Genomic DNA, 21,579 nt, shown 5'->3' on the forward strand with positions numbered 1-21,579 from the left:
CCGAATCGAGGAAAAAATAATGACTCTATATTACAGTCTGCGTACCAGAAATCCGGATAAGGAATTCTGTTAACCCGGGAGAAGGTGTTAGGCATTCCCGAATTCCGTGGTTCTAGCACGGTCGCTCAGCTGTTATATTCGGCTTATTTTTCTGATTTTTAAATACAATTATGAACCATGTGCAAATTTTATCTTTTAACCACTTTATTAATTATCATTATTAGGAATGTGAACGTCGCTTAAAACATGTCTTTGGATTGCGTCACATGAAATGCACCCACAATCCGGAACATATCTTACTTGACGTTTTGGGATTTGGATTTGGGTCGCATGAAATGCACACCCTAAGTCTTAAGAAAATAAATTATTAAACACGCGCCTAAAAAGACTATCGCGTTATTATTTTTGGAAAGGCCACGGAATTCACTAAGCGGCCCTCCTGAATTCTAAGTAATTTAAAACAAGTATTTACTGAGGGCCCCGCAATCTGTGTTTTTATTCGGCGAGGCTCATCTCATTCTTATTTTTAAAGGATATCCTATAGCAACTACGTTTCTTGTCGTGTTTGTCTCTATCAATCGAAAGCAGTAGATAATCCTAATTAATTAATGCTTGCAAGTTATTTTATGACAGAATTCGGAAATGCTAAAATCAGGAACAAGGCTGCGCGCACAGTCAGTCGAATAAGTAGTCATGGGCCCAAATTCGACCCATGCGTGATGGGCCAAACCTGGGCCACTGCTTGCTCGAAGCAGGCCGGCTAGGCCTGTTTTGGTCTGAACTCGACCTTTACGGGGTTGATATTGCAAGTTTGGTATTCTTTGTCTTAACAGGTGGTTTACTAGTTATATGAGACCATCAATCCGAAAAAGGAAGAACTTAATCCAGGATGTACAGTGTTCATACTTGGTATACATATCAACATATACTGCAAAGTAAACTAGAATCTGAAATGCAACATATCTCATTGAACATATTATCACCTATCAGCATACATATGTAAGCTACCATTTAGCTAACTTATATTAATATACATTAGGCATATAGGCTGCTTCGATTGTCAATACAAGAATGAAAATTATCATACAATACATGATATCTAATATAACAGTATATATATGAAAATCAACTTCAAGTCTTTTTCCTTTCTTTTGCATTCATGCTCAATGTTCTAATTACATTTGATAGTGCCTTGGTTGTGTACCTGATGTAGAGGAACAGAAGAAGAAGGAAAAGGGTCAGCTGAGTAGCACACAGCAAACAACAGCAATCAGCAGATTCACAGCAACAACACAGCAACAAACAACCAGCCAATAATGATGAAGCTCAGCAAAGAGTCGAACAACAAATGGACAATCCCAGTAAAACAGAGTAGGAAATAACAGCCCAGAATGTTGAATGTAACAGCAACAGAAATCCAATGACCACAAGAAAACTTGGCAAACGACAGAAAAAGCAAAGCCACGAAGACAACCTGATCAAACTGGATTCTTACACAGTTTCTTCTAGGCAATACTCCTTCACAATGTTCTGAAATTTATTCCTGTTTTTTTCCTTTTCCAGTTTTCTTACTCATAGACTCTCTCAAGACTCGAAAATCAACCCCCTTTTCTAACGGATGGTCTCCTCTTTTATAGCCTAACCTTAACACTTTACAGTCTGTTTTACAACTCAAAATTGCCCCCCCCCCCATGTTGCTTTTCCACTCACTTGTTTTAAATAACCAAGCCCCCATGAAATCCCTGACAGCCCCTCTCTCTTTTTGGTTGTTAAAGTGTACTGATCACTTGTTTGTTTAAACAAAGTATGGGCAGTAGGAATATAATCTGACAGCACATGCTGTCCGATTATTTTAATTCCTTAAAGCAAACCATACACATGCTGCCCACAGTCCAAACCAAATGGCATTGTGTTTAAAAACCAAAATCTGAATCTGCCATTATAACCTTTCCCCTAGATGTTCTTTTAATTTAATTTGAACAAAATCAACAGGCAATACAATTCAGTTCCTAATGAGACTCAAATACGATCACAGCAGAAATAAGCAATACGAATCAAGTTGTTACCATTAACGATTGAAACTAATTGACGACATATATCGACTCGACTATATTAATCGTAACACATAACAATCAATCGTTCATATAAACAACACGTATAGAGTCCCGAATGACCTCAGATAAATTTGTTCAAACACTGGGAACTTATATGAATTAAACTCGCTTGACGATTAATCTAATTGATGAACACGTATATCATAGGGTATATTCAGAACACAAACAGAAGACAATTGGCCAAATAAAAGGCCTTTAACAGAGATGGAAGAAATCCGAATGAAAAATAACAAAATAACAAACAAACACAAAGAAATATGCTGACAACTTAATTAGAACCAAACAAAGAGAAAAGGAAACTTACTGAAAAAGTTTGAAATCAAACGGACTCAAATCAAACTCGACTTCGAACTTTTGAGGCCGAACAAACTTTAATCAGGGTGTTCTCACATGAGAACACCTTGATTAAGGTCTATTAGACCTCAAACCTATGTCCAAACCGGCCGGATTCCCCAAGTGCATGTGTTCTAAAGTCTGGATTTCCAGATCTGGATTTTTGGGAGTTGTGGGTAGATTCGGACCAAACCAAGTTTGGTTTGGTCACGAGGAAGGTCAGGGGAGTGTCTGGTATGAAGATGGGATGATTTGGCATAGATCCGGGTTCGACTCAAATCTTCAAATGAAGATTCGAGACGAACGAAAGTGATTCGAGGTTCGTGGTTAGTGGATTCGTGTTCAGGGTGGTTGGATGCTTTAGGGGTGTGAAGGGGGTGGTCACCGGCGTTCGTGCCGCCGGGTTTTGGTGGAAAGGAAACCAGGGCGGCGTTAGGGTTTGGGGGTTTCAGGGTTCGGGGAAGGAGATGACTGAAAGGGGGGGTTCGGATAGGGGGTGCGGGGTAAAGGGTCAAGTTTATATATGGAAGGGGAAGAGAGATTGGAGCCGTTAGATCAAGTGATCTGAACGGCTTAGATCTATTGGTGGGTAACAGGACGGGGTCGTTTGGTATGGGAACGGGGTCGTTTTGGTTTAGGTGAGGGGTTGGGTTAAACTGGCTAAATAGGTCGGGTCATGAGGGAACCAGGGACCGTTGGATCAATGAGGTTGGACGGCTCAGATTCAACTTGCCTGAAACGGCGTCGTTGAGGTGAGTTGGACAACCTGATCTGGACCGTTCCTTTGAATCAGATCAACGGCTTCAAATGGGGACGCCGATACGACGTCGTTTGAGTCCGTGCCTGGGCAGGCTGGGTTTGGACCGGGTCAGATCGTTGGTTTGGGCCTGTTTTTGTCTTATTTTTTGGGCCCAACTGATTTCAACTTCTTTTGTTTTCCAATTTAAAATAAAAATAAAAATAAAAATAATTAATAAAACAAATGAAATTAAAACAAATAACAATATGGCATTTCAACATAATTATCATACCAAGTAAGTTAAATCACAACCTAAAACGGACGATGCACGTATATTTATATTATTTTTTTTTAATTTTCTCTTAACGCCACATATATTTTTTGTATTTTTGTTTGATAAGGACTAGATGCAAAATGGACAGACTCACAAACGACTAACAACACATGTCACGGAAAGATCGAAAAATTGTACAGCGAAATCATTTGTCACTATTTTTATTTTCTTTTGGAGCGATTGCTCGTAAAGCAAAAATCACGTGCTTACAATGACATTAAGATTCATCAAACTCATATTACAATTTAAGCTTGAAACTCAATTCAGACCAAATATCATCAAAATAAAGATTCAGTGATTAAACTAATACACTTCCAGATTAAACCTAAACAAGAACAAATGAATACTGTCAACATACTGAATGAAAATAAACTGACTTCATATGCAAGAAATGATGAACAACTACAAGAAAAGAAACAACATAACATAACTAAGAAAAGATAGAAATTAGAACGAGGCAAGATAATTAAAACAAGCAAGAAGAACGACAGATTCATGAACTTGTACTGCTGCTCACTAAGTTCGATCATGGAAACACGCAGCTCATTGATATTAGTTTAACCAAAAGACAAGATGAAAAGAAAAAGGAGATGGACCTTCATTGTTGCCAAAAAATGGATTTTCCAAGTGATTGAATACAGAAAACTCTTTGAGCAGAGCTGTACGGCAAAGGCAAATAACGAACAAAAACTTCAAGCTAATGTTCCAAGAAACTCGAGCAAATCTGGAACCAAGACCCCTTCGAAAACTCGAACTTGCGGACTGAAAATGAGTCATTTTTTAATGGAAGGTTTTGAAGATTTTGAGCCAGAGTTTCATGGATGCTCGAGCATGAAGACCGACGGAGTGTTTGGTCATTTTCTGTGAAGGCTGCTGGTCGACGACTGTGGAGCTGGAGGGGCGGACTGTTGGTGACTGGTTGACGAGTGACGACGTTGGGTCTGTTGGTGGCGTTGGACGTCGATGGAGAAGGCTGGCCAGTGGTCAGCAGTGCAGCGACGGGAGCTTGGAGATGGCAGTGGGCGTTGGTAGTAAAGCTGGCGTGAAGAGAGGTGGTCGTTTGGACGAAGCTGGTGTGAAGGGAGGTGGTCGTTTGGAGAAGCTGGTGTGAAGGCTGGAGCTCGCGACTGGCGGACTGGCTGGAGCTCGGAGATGGCAGTGGGGTGGTCGTTGGTTCGAAGAAGAAGAAGGAGGGCAGCCATGGAGGTCGAGGGAGCTTGAGGAGTCGTTTGGAGAAGAAGATGAGAAAAGGGCAGCCATGGGGGTTGTTTGGAGCTGGAGGGGTCATTTGGAGAAGAAGATGAGAAGAGGGGGCGGGTGGTTTAGGGTTTTTTGTTAGGGGTTTAGAAATGAAAATGAAAATGGGGAAAATGGGGGGTTGGTTGTTTGGGCTATGGGGCAGACCGGGTCGGGGATGGGGTATGGGCTGGGTATCCTGGTTTCAACTTCAAAGGGGAAGAAAAATTGTTTGGGATGATGGACTTTAAATTGATTTGGCCCAAATATGACTTAAACACTCTTTTACTTTGCCTTTCTTTTCTTAAACTAATAAAACTAAAAATTCCAAAAATCCTAAATTAACTTATAGAACTAGATAAATTTATAAAAGTACTAACTAACTTTTAATAACAATTAACACACACAATCAAATAAAATCACATAACTTGGACATGAAATGCTAAAAATGCAAAAAAAAAAACATTATTTTGTGATTTTCTTTCTCTTAAAAACAAAACATGGTTCCATTAATTCTTAAGTGCACAATTAAATCTTAAATGTGCATGCAATATATATTTTTGTGTTTTTCTTAATTAGAGTAGAAATAAACATGCACAGACAAAAATACAAATAAATCACAAACAATACAAAACCATTTTATTTTGAATTTTTGGGAGTAGTTATCATAGAGCAAAAATCGCGTGCTCACAGCTGCCCCTCTTTGTCCGAAAACACAAAGAGTTTTCGTGCAAAGATAAAGTGAGCGGATACGAGCAATTTTTGCCCGTTGGAATACTCCATGTGAAGCATTTTTGAAAAGATTTAACCGAACCTTTACTTCCAAGGTTTCCTACATATCCCTGGCTAGAAGGGAATCAGGTTAATGTAATTCGGGAAGTTTTGGTAGCTGGGACTACCATGGAACTGCAATGTTACTGTTGTTGCATCCTGTTATTACTGCTTTCCGACCTCCTTACTACACCATTGCTAGAAAAAAAACAAAAAGCTAGACTAGACTAATGATTACAGAATCTTATCTATCTTCGACTTGCTCTTGTAGTCTTCTTTCAGATTTCTGAAATGGGATTCATGTTGGGGGTACTTTTGTTGCAACCCTCCGCATTACTGACTTCTGGCTTGATCTTGAAATGTATTCCTCTGTTCTGCAGGTGGGATCCTGACTTCAACTTGAATGTGTACTCCTTTGTTCTACAGGCGGGCTTCTGACCTCAACTACGACTCAAAACGTAATACCTCCATTCTCCAGGCGGGCTCCTGACCTCAACTACTTCTTAAAAATATAGCACCTCCATTCTCCAGGCGGGTTCCTGACTTCGATAAACAATTTAAAGATAATACCTCCATTCTCCAGGCGGGCTCCTGACTTCAACTACTTCTTAAAAATATATCACCTCCATTCTCCAGGCGGGTTCCTGACTTCGATCTTCGACTTAAAATTAACAACCTCCATACTACAGGCGGGCTCCTGACCTCAACTACGACTCAAAACGTAATACCTCCATTCTCCAGGCGGGCTCCTGACCTCAACTACTTCTTAAAAATATAGCACCTCCATTCTCCAGGCGGGTTCCTGACTTCGATAAACAATTTAAAGATAATACCTCCATTCTCCAGGCGGGCTCCTGACTTCAACTACGACTTAAAAGATAATACCTCCATTCTCCAGGCGGGCTCCTGACTTCAACTACTTCTTAAAAATATAGCACCTCCATTCTCCAGGCGGGTTCCTGACTTCGATAAACAATTTAAAAAGATAATACGTCCATTCTCCAGGCGGGCTCCTGACTTCGATAAACTTTAAAATGTAACACCTCTGTTCTTCAGGCGGGCTCCTGACTTCAATAAACTTTAAAACGTAACACCTCCGTTCTTCAGGCGGGCTCCTGACTTCAACAGCTTCTTAAAAATATAGTACCTCTATTTTTCAGGCGGGCTCCTGACTTCAACAGCTTCTTAAAAATATAACTCCTCTATTTTTCAGGCGGACTCCTGATTTCAATTTATGACTTAAAATGTAACACCTCCGTTCTCCAGGCGGGCTCCTGACTCCAACTTGACTTTAAAACATAGCACCTCCATTCTCCAGGCGGGTTCCTGACTTCAACTTCAACTTGACATGACAACAACCTTCATTTTCCAGGCGGGCTCCTGACTTCAACTACAACTCGAAATGTAGTACCTCCATTCTCCAGGCGGGCTCCTGACTTCACTACTTCCCAAAACGTAATACCTCCATTCTACAGGTGGGCTCCTAACTTCAACTACAACTTGAGAATATAACAACCTCTATTTTCCAGGCGGGTTCCTGACTTCAATAAACAATTTAAAGATAATACCTCTATTCTCCAGGCGGGCTCCTGACTTCAATAAACTTTAAAACGTAACACCTCCGTTCTTCAGGCGGGCTCCTAACTTCAATTAACTTCCAAAACGTAATACCTCCATTCTACAGGCGGGCTCCTAACTTCAACTACAACTTGAGAATATAACAACCTCTATTTTCCAGGCGGGTTCCTGACTTCAATAAAAAAATAAAAGATAATACCTCCATTCTCCAGGCGGGCTCCTGACTTCAATAAACTTTAAAACGTAACACCTCCGTTCTTCAGGCGGGCCCCTGACTTCAATAAACTTTAAAATGTAACACCTCCGTTCTTCAGGCGGGCTCCTGACTTTAACAACTTCTTAAAATTATAACACATTCGTTCTCCAAGCGGGCTCCTAACTTCAATAAACTTTAAAATATAACACCTACATTCTCCAAGCGGGCTCCTGACTTCAACTATTTCGTAAAATGTAATACCTTCATTCTCCATGCGGGTTCCTGACTTCAACTACTTCTTAAACAATGCGTTTTATTGTTGTTCCTTCCTACCTCCCGAACCATTTTCCTTCTAACTTGAATCATCCTCTTTCAGAACTGCTTCCCTCAAAACTGGTGTTTTATTCCTCTAAAAACTACTGGGGATAACACCGATATTTTATTCCCAAATATGTTATTTTCCTACTTTAAAGACTACTTCCTTTAAAGCTGGCGCTTTCCTTCCACTGGAACTACTTCCCTCAAACTGGTGTTTTCACTTCTGTCGGGGATAACACTGCTGGGGAATTATTTTCCTTCTTTAAGACTAGTTACTTTCCTCCTTTTAACAATGGTGGGGATGACACTGATTCAGAGACCACTACCCTTAAAACTCGGGTTATCTTGCTTCTTCCAAGATTGCTTTCTTTAAAACTTGTATTGCCTTCTCCCGTAAACTGCTGGGGATTCCACTTCCTTCAAAACTTGTGTTATCTTCCCTCCTCCCCAAGTGGGTATCTGGTTTCAAAAAATTTGGCCATGAGAGAAAATTTTCTGCCCCAGTTTGATAATCTTCTTTGTGGCCATGTCTTCCCGCTGTCAATAACATTTCCTTTCCCTGCTTCAAATCAAAGAAAAAAATTTGTTAGTTTAAAACGTGGTGAGTGGTCGTGCCACTCCTGCTGGGGATGGTTTTTCCCTTTTTCCTTTCCATGCTTTGCGTTTTATTACAAAACTTGTTGGGGATGGTTTTTCTTTTCTCTTCCTTCCCCGCTCTGTGTTGTCCGATCATCGCAAAACTTGGTGTATAGTCTGTCAGAGTTGTTCCTGCATCTCGCAAATCTGCTGGGGATCCTCTTGGAGTTTGATCCATAACTTTTCCACTGTTGTTTTTTCTGTTTTTCTCCAACTTCCCCTGGAATCCTAGACCAATCCATCATTTGGTCTTGGAATGAACGTCTTTCTCGTTCCATTGCATTATCTTTGTCCCGTCCTATCCACATTGTGCTTTTGCAACGTCTTGGAAACTGGCAATAAGCTTTGAAAATCCTTTTCAAAAACAAACTGCTGGGAGATAAAGTCTTTAGACCAAGAAATGAAAAAGTGATGATTTCAAAAGATAGAAAAAGAAGAAATCTTTTTGAACAAATGCTGGGGAAAAAGAAAGAAAATAACTTATCTGAATGATATAACCGATGCCAACGATCATGTCGTGCCTTCCGGATTAATCAACCCAGTCTATTTGTATCAATCAATCTTTCGGACGGCCTCATCTTGCTGGGGATAAACAGGCACTCAACTCTTTGCCAAATGTGGATCCTTCCTGCCAATCTTGTCTTGTCGCCTCATAGCACCCTTCGAGGGTTTTTCACTAATAAGACTCTCTCATTTCTATCAACTCCCGTCGCCTTATGGTGCCTGTGAAGGTTTTCACCGATAAGACTCTCTCGTTTTATTTCTCTCAACTTACGTCGCCTTATGGTGCCTGTGGAGGTTTTCACCGATAAGACTCTCTCATTTTATTTTATTTTTCCCAGCTGGGGCTTGGAGTGTTACCGATATGACTCTCTCTGCTGGGGATTCTTTTGGCTATCAATTCATTTCCAGCTTATGATCCTCTTCTCTGTTGGGGATCAGAGTGTTATTCCCGACCTCCGTTTGCATGACTTGGCACTTCTCGGTTACTGATCGGGAGGTCTTTTTTGGACATTAATATGGGTTTTTGTGTATGGCTAAAAGAAAAAAGGGTATCAAAAGGTTCAAAATAATTTTGATGGGTAAAACATTACAACTCTTGGAATCAACTTTCTTTCCCAAAATTATAAATACAAGTTCTGCCCCAGTTTTTCTCGCTTGGGGATTTTTTTGGGTTTTTGTTACACTATGACCGATCCGTGAGGCGCCTACGTATACTCTTTGAGGAATCAGGTCAAACGTGGTTCCCACTTCCTTTGTTTTACTTGTGACTTTTCTTCTGTCTTTATTATCATTATTTTCTCTTCTCTTTTCTTTCATTTTCATTACTGATTCCAAAAGAGGGGTATGAAAGAATAAATAAGGCTCAAAGAGGGAAGCAAAGGTTAAAATGTTTGGATAGAAGAAAGAATTGCCTCCGTCATTACATTCTCCGATAAATGCAAAGTACAAACAAACAACAATTACAATCAAAAGAAATCATACATAATATCTCTTAACTGCGTCCAAATTGATAGCCATGTCAACGCATTTCCCTTCGATATCTGTTAAACATAAAGTGCCATTGGACAACACTCTGGTTACAATGAATGACCCTTGCCAATTCGGGGCGAACTTGCCTTTTGCTTCGGCCTGATGTGGGAGGATGCGTTTCAGCACTTGCTGACCCACTTCAAACTTCCGGGGACACACCTTTTTGTTGTATGCTCTTGCCATCCTCTTCTGATACAACTGGCCATGACATACTGCTGCCAATCTCTTTTCATCAATCAGGCTCAACTGCTCAAATCGGGCTTTGACCCATTCATCATCATCAATCCCAGCCTCAGTGACAATCCGAAGGGGTGGAATTTCAACTTATGCCGGTATCACTGCTTCAGTTCTGTATACCAACAAATAAGGAGTTGCACCTACTGAAGTACGAACAGTAGTGCGATAACCCAATAGTGCAAATGGTAATTTTTCATGCCATTGCCTCGAACCTTCTACCATCTTCCGAAGTATCTTCTTTATGTTTTTGTTGGCTGCCTCAACTACTCCATTCGCCTTGGGACGATTTGGGGTGGAATTGCGGTGTGTAATCTTAAACTACTGACATACCTCTTTCATCAAATTGCTGTTAAGATTAGCACCATTATCTATGATGATCACCTTCGGGATTCCAAATCTACAGATGATATGGGCGTGAACAAAATCTACCACTGCCTTCTTGGTTACCGACTTGAAAGTTTTAGCTTCAACCCACTTAGTGAAATAATCGATGGTGACTAGAATGAACCTATGACCGTTGGAAGCTGCCGGCTCAATCGGTCCAATGACATCCATGCCCCATGCAACAAATGGCCATGGTGCTGACATTGTATGCAATTCTGTCGGCGGAGAATGAATCAGATCTCCGTGTATTTGACACTGATGGCATTTCCGCACAAAACTGATACAATCACGCTCCATAGTGAGCCAATAGTACCCTACTCAAAGAATCTTCTTCACCAATACATATCCACTCATATGTGGCCCTCAAACTCCAGCATGTACCTCTATCATAACTGTTACGGCTTGACTAGCATCTATACATCTCAGCAATCCCAAATCTAGTGTTCTTTTGTACAACACTCCCCCACTAAGGAAAAATCCATTTGCCAAACGCTGAATGGCTCTCTTTTGATCTCCGGTGGCCTGCTCTGGGTATATCCCCATCCTGAGGTATTCCTTGACATCATAAAACCATGGCTCGCCATCCATTTCTTCCTCTATCATGTTGCAATAAGCATGTTGATCACGAACCTAAAAATGCAACGGGTCAACATGAATTTTGTCTGGGTGGTGCAACATCGATGCTAAGGTGGCCAAAGCATCGACAACCTCATTATGAACTCTTGGGATGTGTCTGAACTCTACTGATCGAAATCGCTTGCTCAGATCGTGCAAACATTGTCGATATGGTATGAGCTTCAAATCCCTTATTTCCCATTCACCCTGAATCTGATGCACCAGGAGGTTCGAGTCTCCCAAGACCAAGACGTCAGGGACATCCATGTCTGCAGCTAGTCGTAGACCCAAAATGCATGCCTCATACTCAGCCATGTTGTTGGAACAATAGAAACGCAGCTGAGCCGTAACAGGATAATGATGTACTGTTTCAGAAATAAGTACCGCTCCTATTCCAACTCCCTTCGCATTTGTGGCTCCATCGAAAAAAAGCTTCCATCCGGGTTCCTTGGTTATTTCCAACTCATCTATATGCATCACTTCTTCATCAGGAAAATATGTCCTCAAGGGCTCGTATTCTTCATCAACAGGATTCTCAGCTAAGTGATCAGCCAATGCTTGGGCCTTCATGGTCGTCCTCGTCACATAGACGATATCGAATTCTGTGAGTAATATCTGCCATTTCGCCAATCTCCCTATGGGCATAGGCTTCTGGAAAATATAATTCAGTGGATCCAAGCGTGAAATGAGATAAGTAGTATATGATGACAGATAATGCTTCAATTTCTTGTCCACCCAAGTTAGGGCGCAACATGTCTTCTCGAGTTGAGTGTACTTAACCTCATAGCCTGTAAACTTCTAGCTGAGATAATAGATGGCTTGCTCCTTCCTTCCTGTAATGTCGTATTGCCCCAGTACGCAGCCAAACGAATTCTCCAGGACCGTTAGATAAAGAATTAACGGTCTTCCCGGCTCAGGTGGAACCAACACAGGTGGATTTGATAAATATCATTTGATTTGGTCAAATGCTTCCTGACATTCTCCCGTCTATTCTACTGCAGCATCTTTCTTCAGTAGCCGAAAAATAGGTTCACAAGTTGTTGTGAGTTGAGCAATAAACCTGCTGATATAATTCAACCTTCCCAACAGACTCATTACTTCTATCTTATTCTTCGGCGGTGGCAAATCTTGGATGGATTTGATCTTTGACGGGTCCAAATCAATGCCTCGCCGACTGACGATGAATCCCAACAACTTTCCAGATGGAACACCAAATGCACATTTGGCCGGGTTGAGCTTAATATCGTACCTTCGAAGTCTTTGGAAAAACTTCCTTAGGTCTGCTACGTGGTCTTCCTGATGCTTGGATTTTATGATCACATCGTCCACGTATACCTCAATCTCTTTGTGTATTATGTCATGAAACACAGTAGTCATTGCTCTCATGTACGTTGCCCCAACATTCTTCAAACCAAAGGGCATTACCCAGTAGCAATAAGTCCCCCACAGCGTAATGAAAGCCGTCTTTTCCGCATCTTCTTCATCCATCAGAATCTGATGATACCCAGCATAGCAATCCATAAAAGACCCGATCTCACGTCCGGCACAATTATCGATCAAGATATGGATGTTGGGTAATGGAAAATTATCCTTTGGGCTTGCCCTGTTCAGATTGCGGTAATCGACACACACCCTGATCTTCCCATCTTTCTTCGGCACTGGCACCACATTAGCCAACCAATCAGGATATCGAGTGACCCGAATAACCTTTGCTTGCAGCTGCTTGGTTACTTCCTCTTTAATCTTCACACTCATATCTGTTTTGAACTTCCTCAATTTCTGCTTGATGGGAGGGCATGCCGGGTTAATGGGCAATTTGTGAACCACTAAATTCGTGCTTAACCCCAGCATGTCATCATACGACCATGCAAAAAAGTCTTTAAACTAAATAAGTGTTTTGATTAGTTCTTCCCTGATATCATCTGCATCCCCTAAATTGATTGCTTCTGTGTCATTTAAGTTGGGTTTGGATTTCTCCTCAAACTGGCTTAACTCTCTGTTTATCTCTTCGAAGGCTTCATCCTCGTCGTATTCCGATTCATCATCATAATCAACCTCTTGTACAATTAGTCTAGAATCAGATTGATTTTTTAGACTGGGTTGAAGATCCGTTGTGCATGCCATGTCATTAAAACCAATATAAAGAGAACTGTTCAGAAAGAGAAAAGAAGAAAACAAAGTTAAAACAAAATAAGAAGAACAAAAGCTTTCACTTTATTAAAATACGGGATAACAGAGTTTCACACTTTGCCGAATACAAAACAAAACTGGATTACAACCCTGGAATAATCCAAAAAGACAAGAAAGAAAAATCAGAGCCCACTACCAAGACTCCTTCCGGGTAGGAAGGGGAGTAGCCATCCAATTGTTGATATTTGCCCTAGGCCCCACAAACTGTACATCTAACCTACTGGACCCTTCTCCAGCTTCTATCATGTTGACATCGGCGAACAGCCTTTCAAAGTCCTCATTCAAATCTCCATCTGGCCCAATCAGTGGTCCGAGAACTTTCGGGACCGACAACTTTCTGATACCTGCTCTGACAAATGATCTGGATAGGTGCGGAACTGGATTGGGAAGAACCCAAACTCTTTTTTTCAATTTACGGGCCTGTCTCATATCCGCCGCTATAGGCTTGAACCCCAAACCAAAGGTATCCAGATTTTTGGGCAAAGAAATCGGCTGAACAATACCCTGAAGATCAGCCCCTAAACCTTTGCCTGGCACAAACCCGTTCTTCAACATCTCCGAGGCTACCATGGCAGTTGCAACTGCTATTTTGGGAAGTGGGATGCTTTCACCTTCAGGAACTTTGTCCGCTGAAACCGTATCGAAAACCTGGTAAACCCGTGGTCCCTTATCATCATCAGTCTCTATGAAGGGCACGATGGCATCACTTACGGCGCTTGCATTGTCTTCCCCATGTACTACGATCTCTTGCCTATCCCACTCAAATTTGACTATCTGGTGTAATGTAGAAGGCACTGCTTTGGCGGCGTGGATCCAGGGTCGCCCCAATAGAAGATTATATGACCCTGCCATGTCTAACACTTGGAACTCCATGGTGAACTCGACTGGACCAATTGTTAATTCAAGTATGATGTCCCCCACTGTGTCTGTACCACCACCATCAAACCCTCGAACATAGATGTTGTTCTTGTGAATCCTGTCACCATCGACCTTCAGTTTGTTCAATGTGGCCAAAGGATAGATATTGGCACTAGACCCATTATCGATCAGTACTCGAGTGACTACCGAGTCTTCCCACATCACAGTCAAATAAAGGGCTATATTATGTTCTGTACCCTCCACGGGCAACTCATCGTCTGAAAAAGTGACCCTGTTGACCTCGAAAATCTTATCTGTTATTTTCTCCAGATGGTTCACAAAGATATTATCCGGAACATGGGCTTCATTAAGAATTTTCATCAATACCCGGCGGTGCTCGTCTGAATGGATCAACAACGATAACAATGAGATCTGTGTCGGGGTCTTCCTCAACTGCTCCACAATGGAGTAATCTTGTGCCTTCATTTTCTTTAAAAATTCTTCCGCCTCTTCCTCGGTAACTGGATTCTTTGTTGCTACTGGATTGGCCCTTCTTAACTCTGCGGGAGCAAAACACCTTCCAAAACGAGTTAACCCCTGTGCCTCACATATTTCCTCCACGACTTCCTTCCCCTTATGCATTACCATTACTTGACTGTAGCTCCATGGCACAGCTTTCTCGCTGATTATCGGCAACTGCATTACTGGCCTGATAACAACTGGTCCTGTGCATGCCCCCTTCACGGCTACTGGCTTGCTTGATATCTCTTGCACCGTTACTTTGATCGGCTCTGGATTCTTGGCAACATCAGACGAACTTTTCCCCATCACCACCATTGGCTTGTCTTCTACCCTTTCCGACTGTACTACCGCTTTTCCACTGATCAACTTTCTTTCGGACTGGCACGGATCATCATTACCGTTTATGAGGGCTTCTTGAGCTTCCCTCCTTCGTGCACTAGTTCGATAATGTGGGCTTCATGGTGTGCTGGCAACAGGTTCTGATTGATGTTAGGTGCCTCTGGCTCCTGGACCTCGATCTTATTTGTGTCAATAAGATCTTGTACGACAGTCTTCAACTTCCAACACTTCTCAGTATCATGCCCGGGAGCCCCCGAACAATATTCACAACTTACCGAGTGGTCCAGATTTTTGGGAAGGGGATTTGGCAATTTGGGCTCCACAGGACTCAATAGGCCTAACTGCCTCAATTTGTGGAACAAAGTAGTATAGGTTTCTCCCAGCGGAGTGAATGTTCTCTGCCTCTTCACCCTCTCATTCCTGAAAGTCTGATTCCCACGGAAGCCTGGTCCCGAAGGATTCCTGTAGGCCCTTGGTGGTGGATATGTGTTTTGTGGAGGTGGATATGTGTTTTGTAGGGGTGGATATGTATTTTGTGGAGGTGGATATGTATTTTGTGGAGGTGGATATGTATTCTGGGGAGCCAGCGCACGCCATTGCGAACGAGCCGGAGACTGGGTGTAAGTTTGGGCGTGATGGACAGAGAAGTGTGGCTCTTGTGGTGGGTAGTAGGGCTGTGGAGGGCCGTATGGAATGTGTGGGTAATTTGAGTGATGGGGTCTAGGTTGGTGGTGAGGGGGGGACCTCTGGATCTGGACCAAGCACCTGCCTCGACTGTTGCGACATCTTCCCTTTTCTTCTTTCCGAGTGCACCTTTCGTGCCGCTCGGATCAGGGGCGAATGTAGCTTGAAAGTATCTGATTCATATGAACGTAATATTTTTGACGCGACGTATAAATTTAAGTGTAAAAGTTCATTAGAATTGCAAAAGATGGTGGGTATAAATCTATAACTTTAAAATATAATGGGTTTGAACCCATCGAACTTAAATTCTAAATCCAACGGATCATTTTCTCGATGCGGCGACTATTACTCTCGCTTGCTCCCTATTTAAACCGAGGATGTCACAGATCAGAATCATAAGAGAAAAAAATCAGTGAAGACAATCATCTTAGTGCCAAGAGAAGAGCAAAAGATCAGTCTCATCAGGTCCACAGCAAATTCACTTCTATATTTCGGATTCTGGTCTCAGGTCCACTTTTCTTCCCCTTGTTTGATTTGGCTTATCCCAATTTGTTGCAACATTTAGTAGGTACGTGAACCAACTTATTATTATTATTTTAGTGATTATTTAGTTTTTTTTTTGTGTATCACAATATTTGATTCCACTTCAAGTGATTATTTAGCTTTTTTTGTGTATCATACTATTTGATTTTTTCAGAGATAAAAAAGGAATTAATTTCTTCTTTTCAAAGTTACAATTAATGGATTAAAGAGCTTAAAAGTAGTTTGTTATATTTTCAATGCAAATTAAGGTTAATATGGTTAATTTTATTGTTAATTAATGCTAAAAGGTGAATTTTTTAATATGCGTAAAAAATCCAAAAAAATCACTTAAATGGACCGGGGAGTAACTTCTATTACTTTCATTTCATGCATCACATTTAGTGGTTAGAGAGCTCTTATAATTAAAGAACTTTTTTTTCTTTTACTAATATCTTAAAGGCGAATTATTGAGCAGGAAATAAAAGGTACATTTGGTGATTACACGCCTATTCCTAGATACGATCAATATTCAAATAAATTGGTGATTTTGGGTTTAATTTTAAGGGTGCCATATGTAATCATACAGTCACAATTTATTTTCTTCTTTCGCATGTTACCTAACGATTTCAACTTCAATTTAGTTTTGGATTTATTTATCTTTTGTACCCATCGACAATAAGTTAAGTTAATCATACTCTTCCAATTTAATTATTGGCTTCAATCAGCACCAACTTATTGGCTTCTATTATTTCGTGAATCACATATAGTAGTGGTTATATGGCCCTTCATTTGTCTTAAAAGACATGTTTCTAACAAATCCTCTTAAATGAAATTCACAATACGAAATAAAATGGATCTGAAGTTATATGGTGGAATAAGTGTAAGGGGTCATTAGTTTGAAATATATATAAAGAGGTGTACATAGGTCGGATTGGTTCGAATTTTCTAATTATCAAACTAATTGTATCGGGTTATTAAATTTAAATACCAAACCAAACCAATAAAAATTGATTTTTTTTAATATCGATTTTTCTCGGGTTTTTCGAGTTTTCGAGTTTTTCAGATTTTTTTTATAAAGTCTTTATAGCACAATACATAGAATTTGTGCTCTAAATATTTCTTTAATCCTAGTAAGACAGAACTATATAAGGTGTTTTTCAATAAAATAACATAAATATTAGATGAATCATGGCATTGTACTAAAATTTTCAACAATAAAGATAATAAAATCACATAAAATAAATATTATTAATAAGCCATAATGAAAATAAATATAATTTAAAATTACTAATAAGTTGCTAAAAGAAGTACGGCTAATAAGTACTACATTATTTACATGATTAAACACTAAAAGAAAAATAAATTATGCATTTTATCTAAACGAGAGAAAAACTAAAAAATAGATATCCAACACTATTTTCATTCATAGTACAATTGAATTGGATGTCTTTTATTAATATTAGTATTGATTTGATTTTGGTTTAGGATTTATTTGAGCTCCTAATATTTATGGACTATAAAACTTATTGGAGCATCCAAAAATTATAAGTCCAAACTTGAAATAATACGTCAAAGATAACTATGAAAAAATTTAAGAAATATTTATAAACTACACTACAATAAACATTTTTATGTATTAAATATATTTAAAACTTCTATACATATAATATCGGATTGGTTTGGTTTCGATTTGACTTTTTTTTATAGTTAAAACCAAATATGATCGTTTTTTTAACACCAAACCAAATCATAGTCAGGTTTTTTATCGATTTGACTCGGATTATTGAGTTGGTGCGATTCGTCGGTTTCAAACTTTCATTTGTACACCCCTATATACATGCATGACTGTACTATACAAGCATTAGCTCCTATATCAGTAATTCGAACATCACACAAGTGACTTTCTTAATATGGTCAATTTGTTCCCGTGGATCAAAAGATGTATCCCACGTATCATGCAATTGTCAGCCTGGTTTTGACCCTGTTTTCTCTTTTCTCTTTTTTGGGTGGGGAAGGCAGGGAAAATTTTGTGTTAGTTTCACCTGCAACCCATGATTTTCTCGGTACCAAATAAAGATGGTAGAAGCAAAGTACAGTAATAGAAAAGTTATTTATACTTGGTGTTTCTATCATACTGTATTAATTGTTAAGTGAAAAATAAGTATCGCTTAATTATGATTTATTGACAACAGTATATATGAAGACATATACTATTATGTATGCAATTGGTTTATGTAAACACTGAGTTTGTAATTTTTCTTACTGTCATGTAGTGTTGGTGTTGTCATATAGTGTTACTTATCGAATCTCCTAACTAGAGACTTTTATGTAGGTTTCACTTGCAAATATATTGCGTTAGAGTAAAATCATTAGCAATGGCGGAGCTAGAATTCTAACCACAAGTTCGGCAGAACGCAGTAATTTTAATAATTTTTTTTTTTGTAATTTTAACAAAAATTTCTTCAACCTCCACATATCTATTGAGTTTCTATCTATCATAACCATGATTCACGTGATAATCTAGAGGAGAAATAGTTTATATAAGCAATCTTTTGAAGACAAAATTAAAGTCATTTTTTGATGGTTCAACCACTAAATTTGCTGAAGTGACCTAAGGAATTAAAATCTCACGGAACTAACACCTTTTGCTGATGACGACTAGTCACATGCTAGTGGAAAGTTTTATTCCCGTTTTACCCCTTGATACTTTGCTCTCAATGCCCTACGCGGGTTTTAAATAAAGAATTATTTTTAAATAGTAGTATTTGATTAGAAATAATATTTTGTTATTCTACGAGTAAGATTTCATGACTTATCATTATGCACATATATTGTCACGCCTAAATAATTTATCAGTTATAAGTAAATCTTTTGGTTTTGGATATTATGAAAATTTTAAATATATTTTTATAATTATTTTAAATTTTTATTATTTTGACAAAATATTAATAATAAAATGCTTTGGGGCTAATGCCTTACCCCATGATAGGGAAATGCCCCACGTACCTCACACCTTTAAAAAGCAGTACATCTAATTCAGAGGCGGATCAAAGATTTAATATTTGTGGGTTTTTGCAACGATCTAGAGTAAATTTTCAATAGTAACTAGGTTCACACTAAAACATATATAAATATTTAGAGAATTTTTCGAATGCATTTATACTATTTGGACAAAAGTTACTGGGTTCACGTGAACCCGTAGATCCCAAAGTGGATCCGTCCCTGATGTTATTTTCAAAATTAAGTCACTTAAAACCCCTCTAACGTGAACCCGTAGATCCCAAAGTGGATCCGTCCCTGATGTTATTTTCAAAATTAAGTCACTTAAAACCCCTCTAACGTGAGCCATGATATGGTTAGAGTAAAATAATTGCTTCCTAATAGAGTAAGTGATAGCTAGATTCATGTATTATTTTAAGATATCTTCCAATTGGACGTTCTCAATAATTGACAATAACATTATGAAGCTTCCTGTTAATTGATAACCTGTCATATAAAATATCATCATATCACTCCATATACGAATAGACTAAACTATGCCAACTTGTACTAAATAATTGTGATATGATCGTCCAATAATTTCTGCATTCTTATCCTTGTTTGTTCAGTCTATATCTCTACTATTATTTACTTCAAGAAACTTTCTGAAGAACTCAACAAAAGAAAAAACAATGGATCTTAAGCTTGGTGCTTGTATTCTCTCCCTGAATCTCCTGATTCTGTTGGTAAATCTCAATCTATTCTTCTCATTCTCAAATATTATTTTCAAGTAAGTTTGTTCAATTGTATACTTCTTATATAAACTCTGATAAAATTTTGGCTGCTCACCTCATTATATATAGGTTACTTATGGAACTGAAGCTAGGAAAATGGCTGAAGGAAACAATGAAGTTGTCCAAAAGACTAATGTCTTTTTCTGGATTTATGATAACCAAGGAGAAAATGGTTATCACAAAACATTTAAAGAAAATGCACAAGTTCATTCATTATCAAATAACAAGGATCTTGAAAATAAGGATGACACTTATTTCTGGATATACAATAACCAAGGTGAAAATATTCAGCAGCAAAATGGCAAGATCAAGAAAGAGAATGGCCAGGTTCATTTATCATCAAATGATATGAATCTCCAAAACAAGGTTGATAATTATATTTGGATATATGATAAACAAGGAGAAAATAATCAGCAGAAAGCCAAAAAAGAGAATGTCCATATCCATTCCTCTTCCCACATGGATCACATTGATCCTTCTCTAAGAGTTTTCTTCCTTATGGATGATCTAAAGTTAGGGAAATCAATGACTGTTTCCTTCCCAAGAAGGGATCTTTCTTCTTCTTCTCCTAAATTCTTGCCCAAAGAAGAAGCTGATTCAATTCCATTTTCACTAAAAAAACTTCCAAACCTTCTTCAACGTTTCTCGTTCTCTCAAAATTCTCCACAAGCTAAAGCTATGGAAGATACATTAAAAGAATGCGAGGTTCCACCTATAAAGGGAGAGACAAAGTATTGTGCTACATCCTCAGAGGGAATGCTTGATTTTGTACAAGGAATTATGGGAGAAAATACTCAATTCAAAGTTCTATCGACAACTCATTTCTCAAATTCAACTCCTCTGCTTCAAAAGTATACTATTTTGGATGCTCCACAAGAAGTTGCAGCTCCTAAGATGGTGGCATGTCATACCATGCCTTACGCTTACGCGATTTTCTACTGTCATTACACAACTAGTAAGAGCAAGGTGTTCAGGGTTTCATTAGGTGGTGAAAATGGTGATAGAGTGGAAGCAATTGCTGTTTGTCATTTGGATACCTCAGAGTGGAGTCCATCTCATGTATCTTTCCGTGTCCTCGGTATATTACCAGGAACATCACCTATCTGTCACTTTTTTCCATCCGATAATCTAGTTTGGGTTCCAAAAATTGCAACTGTACAAGAGCTGTGAAAGAGCAGCTACACCATTTTGGCTGTAGCTTTTACTTCTCTAGTGCCTTATCTGTTATTGCTTGTATGCGTACTCATATTTGCATGTATCTTTTCCTGTTTTTCCGATGTACCTTTGGATTCTTAATAAAACAATACGATTTTCTAGCAATGGAAGTACCAGACTTGGTTTGTTGTCATAAAAATATACTTATATAATGGGATTCAGATCCAGAAACGATACAAGTTCTTGCAAAGAAGTTGGACACCTGTACATTAGTCACAGGCAGGACAAGAAGATCTCGGAGAAAAGTTTGACAAATACTAATACAAGTTCTTTCAAAGAATTTGGCTTTTATAGGAACATCAACAATTCAATATGCATATATGTAACAATTCAAATTTAAAACACGATTCTTTCTCTTTCTGTACTAGCATTTGAGTTGTCTCTCTACCAATACACCGGCAGAAAGAAGTTATTTTTGAAAAGACAAGTAAGAGCAGAAAGAGTTCTAACAT

At 39.1% G+C, this 21,579-nt stretch overlaps 1 protein-coding gene across 1 annotated transcript; it reads left to right on the forward strand.

Moving 5' to 3' along the window:
• Positions 1–16,028: 16,028 nt before the first annotated feature.
• LOC107772076 (BURP domain protein USPL1) lies at positions 16,029–21,232 on the forward strand. Its single transcript, XM_016591566.2, has 3 exons — positions 16,029–16,125; positions 19,748–19,864; positions 19,982–21,232. The coding sequence occupies exons 2-3, from the start codon at positions 19,811–19,813 to the stop codon at positions 21,080–21,082; spliced, it is 1,155 nt and encodes a 384-aa protein (XP_016447052.1). The 5' UTR covers positions 16,029–16,125; positions 19,748–19,810; the 3' UTR covers positions 21,083–21,232.
• Positions 21,233–21,579: the final 347 nt, after the last annotated feature.

The sequence above is a fragment of the Nicotiana tabacum genome, chromosome 7 (assembly GCF_000715075.1).
Source record: "Nicotiana tabacum cultivar K326 chromosome 7, ASM71507v2, whole genome shotgun sequence".
Taxonomy (NCBI): Eukaryota; Viridiplantae; Streptophyta; class Magnoliopsida; order Solanales; family Solanaceae; genus Nicotiana; species Nicotiana tabacum.